Raw genomic sequence first — 12,008 nt, forward strand, 5'->3', positions numbered from 1 at the left:
AGCCAGGGACAAGAGATCCTGCGACTACAAAAGGACCAAGAAGTCTCAGATTTGGAATCTAGTGAGGTCAGGACAGGGTTCACTGGCAGCCCCAGGTATCTCTGGACCTCCTTGTAGCAGTCAAGGAAATCTAGACCCAGGCAATTGCCCCCAAAAATATCTAAAGCTGTTTTATAGCACAAACTCGACCCGAAGGTGTTGGGTGGAGCGCTTCACATGAGCACTAATTATATTACACAAGGAGGTCACATTCATTTTTAAAGCGGGGGAGATTTAATAATTTGCCCAGGATCACAGGATGTTGCGCTAAGGTAGAGACTCGAACCTGGTTCCCCAGCTCCAAATTCTGCAGCTCCAGACTCCGTCACCACATCCGGGGCAGAGGGAGGACGGCAGGCAGAAGTCACATGAAAGCTCGGCTCGTTATGGGCTCCAGGTTCTAACAGGACACCGAGCTGCATCAGAGTCATGATTCGGACTCAAGCCAGGCTCGAGCTTTCAGCGGTTCCCCCACCTCTAGACCCACTGACCGGAGGCGGCCAGCACAGTGGGGAGCGAGGGGATAGGCCCGAGGATTACACTGAATGAGGGTTAAGGCAAAGGAGTGAGAACTGTCGGGGTGTATGGGTGGGAGGGAGCTGGAATAATTATGACTGGATGTTTGAGGTATTTCAGATTAGGGGGGGTTGAGGTTCTCACGTGTTTCAACGTATAGGGAGTAAGAGTTTAAACTGAAATTGCCAGGAATGTGTTGGAGTATTTAGAATGCACACCTGTCTAATTCATGCGACCTGTTTGATATAAAGCGTGCCTAATGTGCTGCACTACCTCATCTGAAAATAATCTAAATTTTGAAATTCAAAATGATACTAATGAGACTAAAAGTGGTGTGAGCTGGGATTAACATGATCATTTATCCCCATCTAGTGGAATTATTTAGAAATGCAGTTTGGTTTTCCCCACTGATTCTCACATTAAACAATACATAAATTATAATACATGTGTATGTATACTTCGCTGCAGAAAACAAACGTGGCAAATTATTTCAGCACATAAAATGGTTTCTGTGAAATAATACTGAGGTGGAATATTGGTCGCGGATCCACTGTTCTATTGTAGATAGTGCATGTGAAATAATACAAGGGCGCTGAACCCTTCATGAGCAAGGGTTTACATTATGAATACAGGAGAGTGTAATTACGGGTGGTTCTGGGATTATGCGGAGTCTCGGCGGGGAGCTGTAGGAATCGCAGCAGGCATGCAACCTTGACGAATGCATGACCTCCCGCCAGATGCGCATTATCCCAGAACCACCCGTAACTGGGGTTTTTCCAGTAGAAATCTACTAGAAGGGGAGAGCCCAAGTCCTCGTATCGATGCATGGTATGAATGAGTAGACAGGCAGGGATGCTAACAGCCCTGACGAAGGCCTCAGGTCCAAATGGGCTTTACATGTTCGCTGAAACATGTTGGCTTATATAGTGGGCAAGTGAGTCACTGATACTCATACAACCCCCACAAACTGTTTTTATTAGTGTCTAGGGCACCTAAAAAATAAAGAGAATACATACCCTTGAGTGTACCCAGAGACATTTGTACCACTTTTCTACTGGTTTCCTGCTTTAAATCCGGCAACAATTTATATAAGAACTCCCAACTTTAGTTGAGTCTGCCCTGGTGGCACCATCCTACCAGGGTGTGTATAGGTGCAAATGATAAAGCATGCCACTATCTAGGGCGGCACGAGTCTACTCTAAAATCTTCAGATTTCCCCCAGGACCTCACTCTCACAATTCAGCCTAGTTGCCCGTATGTGTATAAATCCATTTGTAATCTACTAGGCGCAGAGAGCTGAGCTTTTCGGCCCGGACATTCAAGGATAACAGCAGGCGGTTCATTATCAGGAATATTTCCCGACACTCCAGCCAAATGCAGAGGCAGGGACTCTCTTGGCACAGGACTCCACTCTGCCCAGGGACACTCTTGGCACAGGACTCCACTCTGCCCTGCTTCTTGCACTACCACACATTAGTGTCCATGAGAAACTGCACCAGCTTCACTTTGATCAAATGCAGAAGGCCTTCGGCACTAGGCGAATGGCCCACAACTCCAAAGATTGATATGGAGCAGTGTTTCCACTGCAGACCAGAGTCCTCTGATCATTAACTCCCTCCAGATGGCCTCTCCAACACAGTAGTAATGCATTAATCTCAGCTCAGAGTACAGAAGGGACTGCTGCTGGTCTAATTGTGGCTGAAGAGCCACCACTGCAGAACCCATTGAGTAGCCTCCAAAACCTTGATGGCATCTGACAGGTTGACATGGTGCTGGGCCCACTTGGACTTTAATTGAGTTAGATGCGATTTGGGCTCCTAGATAGACAGCCCCAATGAGGTTACCAGTCAGTCACCCGGATCCAGGGTAGACAGAACATGAGCCAGAGTGAGCATTTTGAATTGGTCATTCTGTAGGAAGGCATTCAGAGGATAAAGATAAGCTGAAGCCTTCCACCCTTCTTCTGCAGAATGAAACAGCGAGAGTAATAACAACCTGCCCCTATTTCTGAGTCCGGAACCCTCTGGTGGCTCCTTTTTGCACCCCTTGCTTGAGAATGGACAGGAGTTCCTATCAGAACTCTTTGGATGCAAGGGAAAGGTGCGGCCAGGCAGAAAAGAAATGGTAGAGCATAGCCCTCACGAATGATCTGAAGGACCCCTCTATCGAACGTGATGGATTGCCATCCCGCAACAACGTGCTTGAACCTTCTTCCATAGGGTGGTTGGGTGCCAAGAAGGGCAAGCTAAAGTAGTTTGGTGACTTACCACAGGGCAGGAGGGCTGAAGGACTGATGCTCGTGGAGACCCACTTGTTGTTTGCCAGATACATATCCCTCGCTACCAAAAGACTGAATGACGACAAAGGGAGCTGGAGAGACTGGTGGAGCTGGTAAGCCAACCCCCTGGAGTAGCTTCAGAATTTCCTGAGCTGGGGAGAAAACTTTTTGGCAGGGTTGGAAGACCCAGAGAATGTGCTGTGGGCCTTCTCTCCTCAAAATGCTCTAAGGTGAATCAGCCTTTTTTGCCAATTGGGCGTGAGCCTTTAAAAAGGTATATCCACAAGGGAGGCCTGTACATCTCATGAAAAACCTGTGGATCTCATCAACACATAGAGCCAAAGAACAATACTAGTGCGAACCACTATCCCCAGATGATAGGCAGTATTATGAACATCACAAATCATGTATTTGGCTGTATCTTGACCATCTGTCTGAGCCAAGGAAGCCCTAAGTTCTTCCGAGACCGCCGTCCAGATCAGACCAGTTTTGAATTAACTAAATGCCAGGCTAGTTAAAGATAACGTGTTTTACAAATGCCTTAATCCTCTACAACTCCCTTTCTAGGGGGAAGCATCGTAGGGAATCAATTAGGGTTCACCTTAGTGGTTGAAACCTGGTCACTAGATTCACTGGAGTAGGAAGCTATGTTAAGAAATAAGGCTAGCCAGTCTACGGCATCTCGCCACCTTCCTATTCACTTCCATCTTCCTATTGACCAGGAACAGGGCAGGAACCAAGTGCTTGTTAAGGTGTCTGTAAGGACATATTTCTTGACTTCAACTGGAGGCAGTTGTAGGCCTAGGACCTTAGCTGGCACTCGAATTAGCAAAGGAAGTACTCTCTTATGGTCGGGGCACAAAAGGTGAATTCCCGAGTATCAGGAGAAGTATCAAACCCACTGGCCTCCAAGTCCACGTAAAGGCTGTCATCATAATGAGAGGGTAAACTATGCCCATCGTCATCATTGGACGGTAGTAAGTTCTGGTTAGAGTTGGAGCCAAAAGGATGATGGAGCCTCTAAGGGTACCTATCTGGTAGTGGAAGCAAAGGATTCATCTCATATTGCATGGGCATCGGGTGCTTTGTAGAGGTTTCGGAGCACGACAACGGATGAGCCGATGCTGGTTCATAATCAGACATTGCTGTTTGTACCAGAGTTTCCTCCGGCTTGGCACAAGGGTCAACGAAGGAGGGACCAATAGGGGTCGTGGAGCCAGGATGGAAGTCTGCACTAGAGTTGGTGCACCAGTGACAATTCCAAGAGGTTCAGATGGAGCTGAGGATGGATCAGCTGATGGTAATCCTTTGGAGAGTCCTGCAGACCATTGCTGCTTAAGATATGCCAGTGGGTTCCTGAAGAGTGCCAAAGATACAGAACACGGCCTCCTTAATGGGTCTCGACCTGCAGTGGCCACCGATGGCCCTGGGAATTCAGGGTGCATCTGGATCAACTGTGTGATTGGCTCCTCAATTGGAGATCGGAAACAAGATCAATTGGCACCTTTACACACTCACAACTAATCTTTTGATAGTGGCTAGATGAGGTCACGTGCCGATTCACTTTCTTATGTCTCTGCATGGACGTTTGACTTATCGGAGGACTTTGACTGTGAAGAATCCTCCTCACAAGAGCGGGAGCGGGAAGGAAACCACGCCCTCGAACGTGTACAAGGCTCCTGACTTCTTCCTGTATTCTGCAACACACAGCTTCACGACATACAGGAAGCTTGAGAGCACTCCAATCACAGGACTTTGTAAGTCATGCCCCAAGTCCAAACAACAACACACCTCGTGCTGATCGGTGACCGATACCAGTTTTCAGCTGTCACAGCATGGTTTGAAGCCTGTAGTTTTGAGAGCGGACATTGTTCCTTTGTTCACTGGTTTCATTTTGGGAGTCATCAAAAGATAGAAGTGGGAGTAGAGTTCTGGAGCCGCATTCTAAGGTGGAGAAAGACTGACATTGGCACTAAGCTGTGGGAAAATGGGAAATTACTCAGCGACGACAAGGATCAACGGGAAGAGGACGCGCTTTAACAATTAAAAAAAATATCAAAATAAATGGGTGTGCGCAACTATAAAATAAAGTATATTATAATAAAACACTTACCTGAAAACAGGACCTCCTGCACCGGGCCTCTTCATGCTCGGCCACCAGGAAACTCCATTGACCAATCAGGGTGCTGCTCTCTCCAGAATGAGAGCAGCGCCCTCATTGGAGGGAGGAGCCTCTGTTACCGCTCCAGAGGGCCCTGGAGCCCTGCCATTGCTCTAACCCAGCTGTCTTACTGACGGTCATCTAGTAAAATCCCTACTCGTGTTCAGGACTCTGTTGCCTTGCATGTTAGTAAGACTTTTAATAGCGCGCAGCTACCCTAGGGTGTCCTGGCGCTTGCTACAGTCCTCCCAACACCTAAATAGATAGGAGAATTAGAAAAGCCATGTTTTAAGCGCTTTCCTAAATGACAATAAATCCTTAGAGTTTCTAAAACTAAAAGGAAGCTCATTCCAGGCCCTGGCCGCCCCTGCGACAAAACTTCTACTGCCCCATCTAGCCTTCTTTATGATGGGAAGTACAATTAGTTTTGCTCCTAAGGAGCGCAGAGGTCTTGCCAGTACATACCAACGAAACTACTGTTTCAGATGCAGTGAACCTGTGTTCTGAAGTGCGCGAAAAACTAAACAGATTTGAAAAGAATTCGCTTTTTTACAGGTAACCAATGAAGTTTTTTTATTGAGCCGGCAATAGAGGCAAATTTAGACGTTCCCGTGAGCAGCCTAGCTGCTGAGTTCTGGAGCATTTGAAGTTTTCATAGATTGCCCTCCTGCATGTTCAGATAAAGGTTATTACAGTAGTCGAGTCGTGACAAAATCAAGGCCGTAACCACTGTAAGCTTGCAGTCTGCCGGCAAAAGAGGTAACACCTTCCTAAGACCCCTAAGAATATAAGATGTGGCGGAGACCACGGCATTTACTTGGTCCTGCATAGTGAGGCACTCATCCAGCACTACACCCAAGTTTTTGACTTTTCTGGAAGGAACTGGAAGAGTACCCATAGTCTCAGGCCACCAGCTAGAAGTCCAAAGATTAACATTATTGCCAAATAGCATCACCTCTGTCTTACCAGCATTCAGCTTTAAGCAATTTTGCGTCATCCAACCTCCCACTGCTCCCATACAATCATGAAGCCTTCCCCCCGCCCCCCCCCCCCCCGACGCCCTCTCCTGGCCTGGTTGCATAGAGATTACTATTATAGTATCGTCGGCATATGATGTTAAACAGAAGCCGAAAGACTCAATCAAAGGGGCCAAAGGAGATACATAAACATTAAAGAGCGTGGGGCTCAGGGAGGATCCCTGCGGAACCCCACAGGGGAGGGAGAAAGGTTTGGAGACAAATTCACCCAAAGCGACTGTGACGTCTATCGGAAAGGAAGGACTTAATAAGAGACCATGCTTTATCTCTTACTCCGCAAGCCGACAAACGGTCCATCAACACTCCATGGTGGACCGTATCGAAAGCTGCGGAGAGATCAAGCAAAATCAGCACCGCCTTACCGCCCTGGTCCAGACCTCTCCTAATCTCATCAGTAGATTTGAGAAGGGCAGTCTCAGTGCTATGCCCCTCTCTGAAACCAAATTGGGTGGGATCCAAAACATTGGCATCACGCAAGAAAGCACTCAACTTGGTATTCATATAGTTTTCCACCAGTTTCGCAGGTAAAGGAAGGCGCTAAATAGGGCGAAAGCTGCTTGGATCATTAGTATCCAAACTAGGTTTTTTCAGCAATGGAAGCACCGAGGCTACCTACCATCGTTTAGGAAACCGCCCATGGGAAAACATAGCATTGAAAAGAGATGTCAAAGTCAAGGCTATGGGTTCAGATGCCAGTTTTGCTATCGCAACTGGGCAAGGATCATGAGGAGACCCAGATTTAGCAGATAGCAGAAGTTTAAGTGTATCTAGATAAGCTATTGGGGGAAAAGTATCCAAAGCATAATTTGATACAGGGCAGGCCTTAGGTCCAGGGATATTAGCCACAGGATCTTTAAAAGTATTAAAAATGGTTTCGACTTTGGTCTGAAAGAAAGTAGAGATTTCCTCACAGAAGTCCAGAGTAGTTGTAAAATGAGCTGGCAATGGGTGCGCTAGCCTAGTAACTATTTTATAAAGTTCCTTAGTTGAGTTACTAGCTAATTTAATCTGTTTAGCAAAAAATTTGCGCTTGGTTTCCGTCAGCAATTGTTTATAACACAAAATGCTTATTTGTAAATCGCTTTTACGGTTGGAAGATAGTCCTTCCTCCAAGCCCGTTCCAGTTGTTTACATTTTAATTTATGTGACTTCAGTTCTTGCGAGTACCAGGGAGCCGTGGGCTGTATCCTTTTGGGGATAATTACTTTCTTAGGGGCAAGAATAAGGCAGGCCTCTTCAATCCATTCTGTATATCCAAAAGCGGCTTCTTTAACCTCTGTGGGGAGAGATCTGTGTGTGGAAAATAACAGGTCCGTGAGATCTTTCCCTCCAACCTTGTTCCATGCTCTAATTTCCTTATTCTTCCCCACAGAAAAATCCCTGCCCTGATCTTTCTGGCCAGTTAGCACAAACCTAATAGCGTAGTGGTCAGACCAAGCTAGTCGGAGAACATCCGTGACAAAAAGGAATGGGGAAATTTGAAAAAATTCCGTCCAGTGTGTGCTCTGCCAGATGGGTAGGACCCCGTACCAGTTGTTTTAGCTCTACACTATTCATAAGATCAAGACATTTTTCTGTATCTTTGTCAGCGTCGACTTCCAAGTGGAAATTAAAATCGCCCAGAATGGCATGCGAATCCAGGGTCATCCCTCCCTCGAGTAGGACTCCCATCTCCGCTAAAAACGGGTTCCTAGGACCCGGTGGTCTATCAATAAGAAAACCCCTAAACACGTGACAGTGGTGAAGGGTAAAAGAGAAGGACAATGCTTCATAAGACGATTTGACAATTGTGTCAAAAGTAGCTTTAATGGAGCTATCATAAATTACTGCCAGTCTTCCTCCTTTTTTAAACGGTCTGCTTGCTGTATGGCATGAAAAACCCGGGGGTGTAGCTTTCACAAGATCTGGACCAGATGCTTCATCTGTCCACGTTTCTGTTATGAACGCAATTTTGATGTGGTTATCCTCTATTAGTGTTGCACATTCAACACTATGTTTAACTAAAGAGCATGCATTCACCAATAAGCAGTTAAACGCAACCGCTGCCATATTTTTATTTTTGTTTAAACCTTTCTTGCGAGCCTCCCGTAAAACTTTAGTGATGGCTAATCCTGGCAAGATTGTTAAACACGCCGGGCAGAGCATTGGTGTGGACCCCAACACAGGCCCGGGTGTAACACATACACAGCCAGGTAGCCTTGTATCCTTATTCAAAGCTAAAAGTTGCTCGCTGGAATAACTACGAGGAGGTGGCTTACCCATGACAAATTGAGCAGGGGTTTTGGCGCAAGGCGCAGTCCGAGCGCGGACGGGCGAAGACAGGCTTACCTTAAATACAGAAATGGAAAAGGGAGCTGGACCGCCGACCAGCACTACCCCTAAGATGGCGGCCGCCGGCCCTGCCGATCCGCCCCTTCTGAGCAGGTAAACAGTGCAAAGAGCAATAGTGTCCCAACGTTTTTAAAATCATAAAATGCCTCCAAATAAAAAGTATTAGCAGCAGATAGTAATTAAAATGAGTTTAGAGAGCAAATACCCAGCGCGGCTTAGCAGCTTGCGTTCTCCCGGCTCAGGCCTCAGGAGTTGCATGTGGGCTTACACTACATATGTCACATACATCATACATTCATATTAAGAATATAATTACCTTGAATGCAGTACTCAGACTTCTCCATGGCAAAAGGGGCCATCGCGGAGCAAAGCCAAGCTGTCTACAGAAAACCTGAAAAACAAAAAACAACATGAAAAACTAAGACTAATAAATTTCCAACATAAAAGGGCAAAGTGGTAGTGTCCTTTTGCTATGCGCTAACACCTTCAAATCAACAAACGTGTACGGCATAGAGCACTTAACACACCTACTAATCCTGCCTTGGAATATATAGGCCATACAAATCAATATATATATATATATATATATATATATATATATATATATATTTTAAATTTCCACCGAAAAGGAAATTCTGCATGGATAAGGAGTCCCTTTGTTGCTGTAAGGTTATGTCCTCGTCTGATGTCACCTCTTATTTCAAGTGGAAAAGGCACTCCACAAAACGAAGGAAACATTTTAAGAACAGATACAGAAAGCTAGATGCAATTAGCCTATGAGTTTGTGACCGCAAAGCCCAGGGGGAGTTTGAACATTAATCGAAGGGAGCATAATATTTTAATTCAGTAATTAAAAAAAAAAAAGAAGAAATGCATGTCCTCTTCATAAGCAGTAGGCACATCCTCCTTGCCCTGATTAAAGTGCATCCCAACTCTTTTCCTACATTTTCAGAGCATGCTGCTCGGCAAGAGGCCCAAGACCCCGTCCATAGCCGCGCTCTTCGGTGGCAGTCTACTGCTGACAATTTCAGGTTTCAAGGAATTTCACTAACTTCAGGCATATGAATCTATTATACGTTCTAGGTGGAAATGCATTAACAGCCTAGCCTCCATTTAAATTTCTAATATTTTTTTTCTAACTATTCTTCATTCGGGTTTCCGGATTCCCGTCTAGATCACCCTGCTCGGTGTCCCTCAGTGACCAACAAAGCAGACTCCACCCTTCCAATTGGTCAGCATAGCCTGTGGGCCTTCTCAGGCGCGCAACACCCATCGGGCTCACCGGGCTTTAGCCCCCCCACCCCCGTCGTGTGCGACAGCCTCGCGGGCTGGCGTCCGTCTAATTGCAGCCGCACCCGAGTACTTCACGGGTCTGTAAAGGACCATTTACTCGTTAATGAGGCTTTTGTTGTGTTTTCACCCCTTCTTACAATGCCTATGGCTGGGAGACTTAGCTCCCCCGAAATCTTTTTCAGCCCCCTCCCCCCGAAATGTGGCTGTAGTTGCCCGCCTGGTCCTTCTTCGGTTTCTTAGACCTGACACCTTTTAAAATAGCTCCACCTCGTCAGAGGAAAAGAGGCGCTGGAGGAGGTGGGGCCAACGAGAACAGACGGTGTTAACATCCCAGCACTTACACGAGCAGAACGCTTGCACTCCCCCCCGAAATACCACACAGGCTTCAAATGCCGACGCCCATGACCGGGAGGGAGGAGGCCGCAAACTCCAGACGGTAACTGGATACTCTCTCTGTAGGGGTTTTCCAGCTCACTTTCTCTTTCACCAGGCGACCTTGAGAGGAAAGCAGATACTGTGTGACACGCTGGCACGGGTTGTGTTGGCAGGTATTGTTTGTGTCGGCCGGCCTGGTTTCAGTTTTCACCCCACGGTCTGTGCGCCTGCTACTGGTTTGTTCTCCTTACAGTGCACCTGACCTGGCCTGAGAGAGATCCCTGCAATGCTGACCCTAGATGGCATTAGAATCACTGACGTCACCACATTCAGTTTCGAATCTTGCGACCATGCCAGGAGGGGAGGCTCTAGTCTGGGCCAGAAAGTATCTCCGACTCCCACAGGGCCCACACCTGTGGTAAGCTCCATGCTGCTTTGTGCAATTGCAGTCATTATCCATTGGAATGTCTCGGAATCTTGTGGTGGCTGAAATGGCTTTACAAATTCACGATGAGGAGTATTTGTGAAAACCCTCGTGACTTCTTGTGTTAGACTCAGACAAAGCGTCACAGACGTCATCACCGGTGCGCACCTTTAGCACAGTGGGATTAGCCCTCTTCCTTTTTCTAGTCTTTTTTTCCGTCTTCATTGTAGCAAATGCTGATCGATTTTCCCTCGAGTAATCCCCATTTTATTTAACAGTAAGAACTCTTCCATTTTCAGCGAGTGAGCTAATAACGCAATATCATGAACTTTCCTTTTCATTCAAGTTGTTCAGAGGAGCTAAACGTTTTTAGGTGGTGCAGACTTTGGATCTTGCAGAACATTTCAATTGGTAAAACACACAAGTAACTGTTTCCGCAAGGGAGCAAACCCCTGGTGTGGACAACTGGCCTGCACATTCTTCTTCCGCTTACCACAGCTCGCAGCACGAGGCAGTGGGTAGACCTGAGCGTTAAATTCCGTTCCGCTTGCGGAATTTGGGTAATTCCGCGTTCCACAGAGAACGCGCAATTGCCAAATATGTTGCGATCCGCGGTGTTGCAGAATTTTTTTGCTTGTTCGCACTTTCAAAATGCGTGTTTGCGAGATATTTCTCCCCGAGCACGCAAACCGCGTTCGTAAACAAGAAAAAAGCATTGTGAACGAGCAGAACAAGCAATTCCGCATGTTCGCTGACCTTTTGCGTGCTCGCGGAGATTTTTTACCGTTTTGCGGAGCTTTGCGTAGCGCAACTACGCAAATTCCGCCCGCCCCTAGCAGTGGGTCTGCCCATCTCAGCTATTGGCTGACTTAACTGTCAGCAACAGCTTTCTGCACTTTCACAAAGAGGCACCTACACACAAATTAGTTTCTTTCAGTACCACTGACCACTAGGTCATGTGCTTTTGTTTTCTGAGATAACAAAAAAATAGGACAGTTTATTTTTTCAGACGATGAGTGCCTGTCACTTTCCCTAATAATAACGTTTTGTAAAAACACTTTGCAAAACAAAATCATTGACAAAGCCAACAGAATGGAAACCCGCATCAGACCTATTGGCTTTGCCAGCGCTCGTTTTTGCAGGTACTATTTGTACTAGTACATTTTTAAATAACATTGGAACAAAGGTTGTTTAAACCTGCTGCTTACATGGCGGCACATGTTGGTGGATAGCATTTATTTTCATCAGGCAGAAATAGTTACACATATAAAACTTAAAATAGACGACTAAAGGAAAGGTCTTACACAATTCCAAGAGTTAAGTAAGGGCGTGTTTGACATATGTAATTAGAAATAATTAATTAGAACTGAAACAAAGCAATTAATGACTGAAAGGTAAAATAAATGTCAAAGTTACATACTAGTTAGTACATTTACCAGTCTGATTTTGGGATGTTAGCATAAACTCATTGTGGATTATGAAAGGGCAGTACCAGTAGGAAGAGAGCCACAAGGCTGCAACGAAGGCTCTGGCTGATTTCCACTGTGGGCGAAG

General features: G+C 46.2%; 1 protein-coding gene across 2 annotated transcripts in view; it reads right to left on the reverse strand.

Moving 5' to 3' along the window:
* Positions 1 to 12,008, reverse strand: part of LOC146809595 (branched-chain-amino-acid aminotransferase, cytosolic-like) — a 209,940-nt gene that overhangs the window by 109,677 nt on the left and 88,255 nt on the right. For both annotated transcript variants that reach the window (XM_085616436.1, XM_085616437.1), the window contains exon 2: positions 8,679 to 8,753. In XM_085616436.1, the coding sequence (XP_085472562.1) occupies positions 8,679 to 8,753 (75 nt within the window). The remainder of the gene's footprint in view (positions 1 to 8,678; positions 8,754 to 12,008) is intronic.

Source organism: Triturus cristatus, chromosome 7 (genome assembly GCF_964204655.1).
Source record: "Triturus cristatus chromosome 7, aTriCri1.1, whole genome shotgun sequence".
NCBI lineage: Eukaryota > Metazoa > Chordata > Amphibia > Caudata > Salamandridae > Triturus > Triturus cristatus.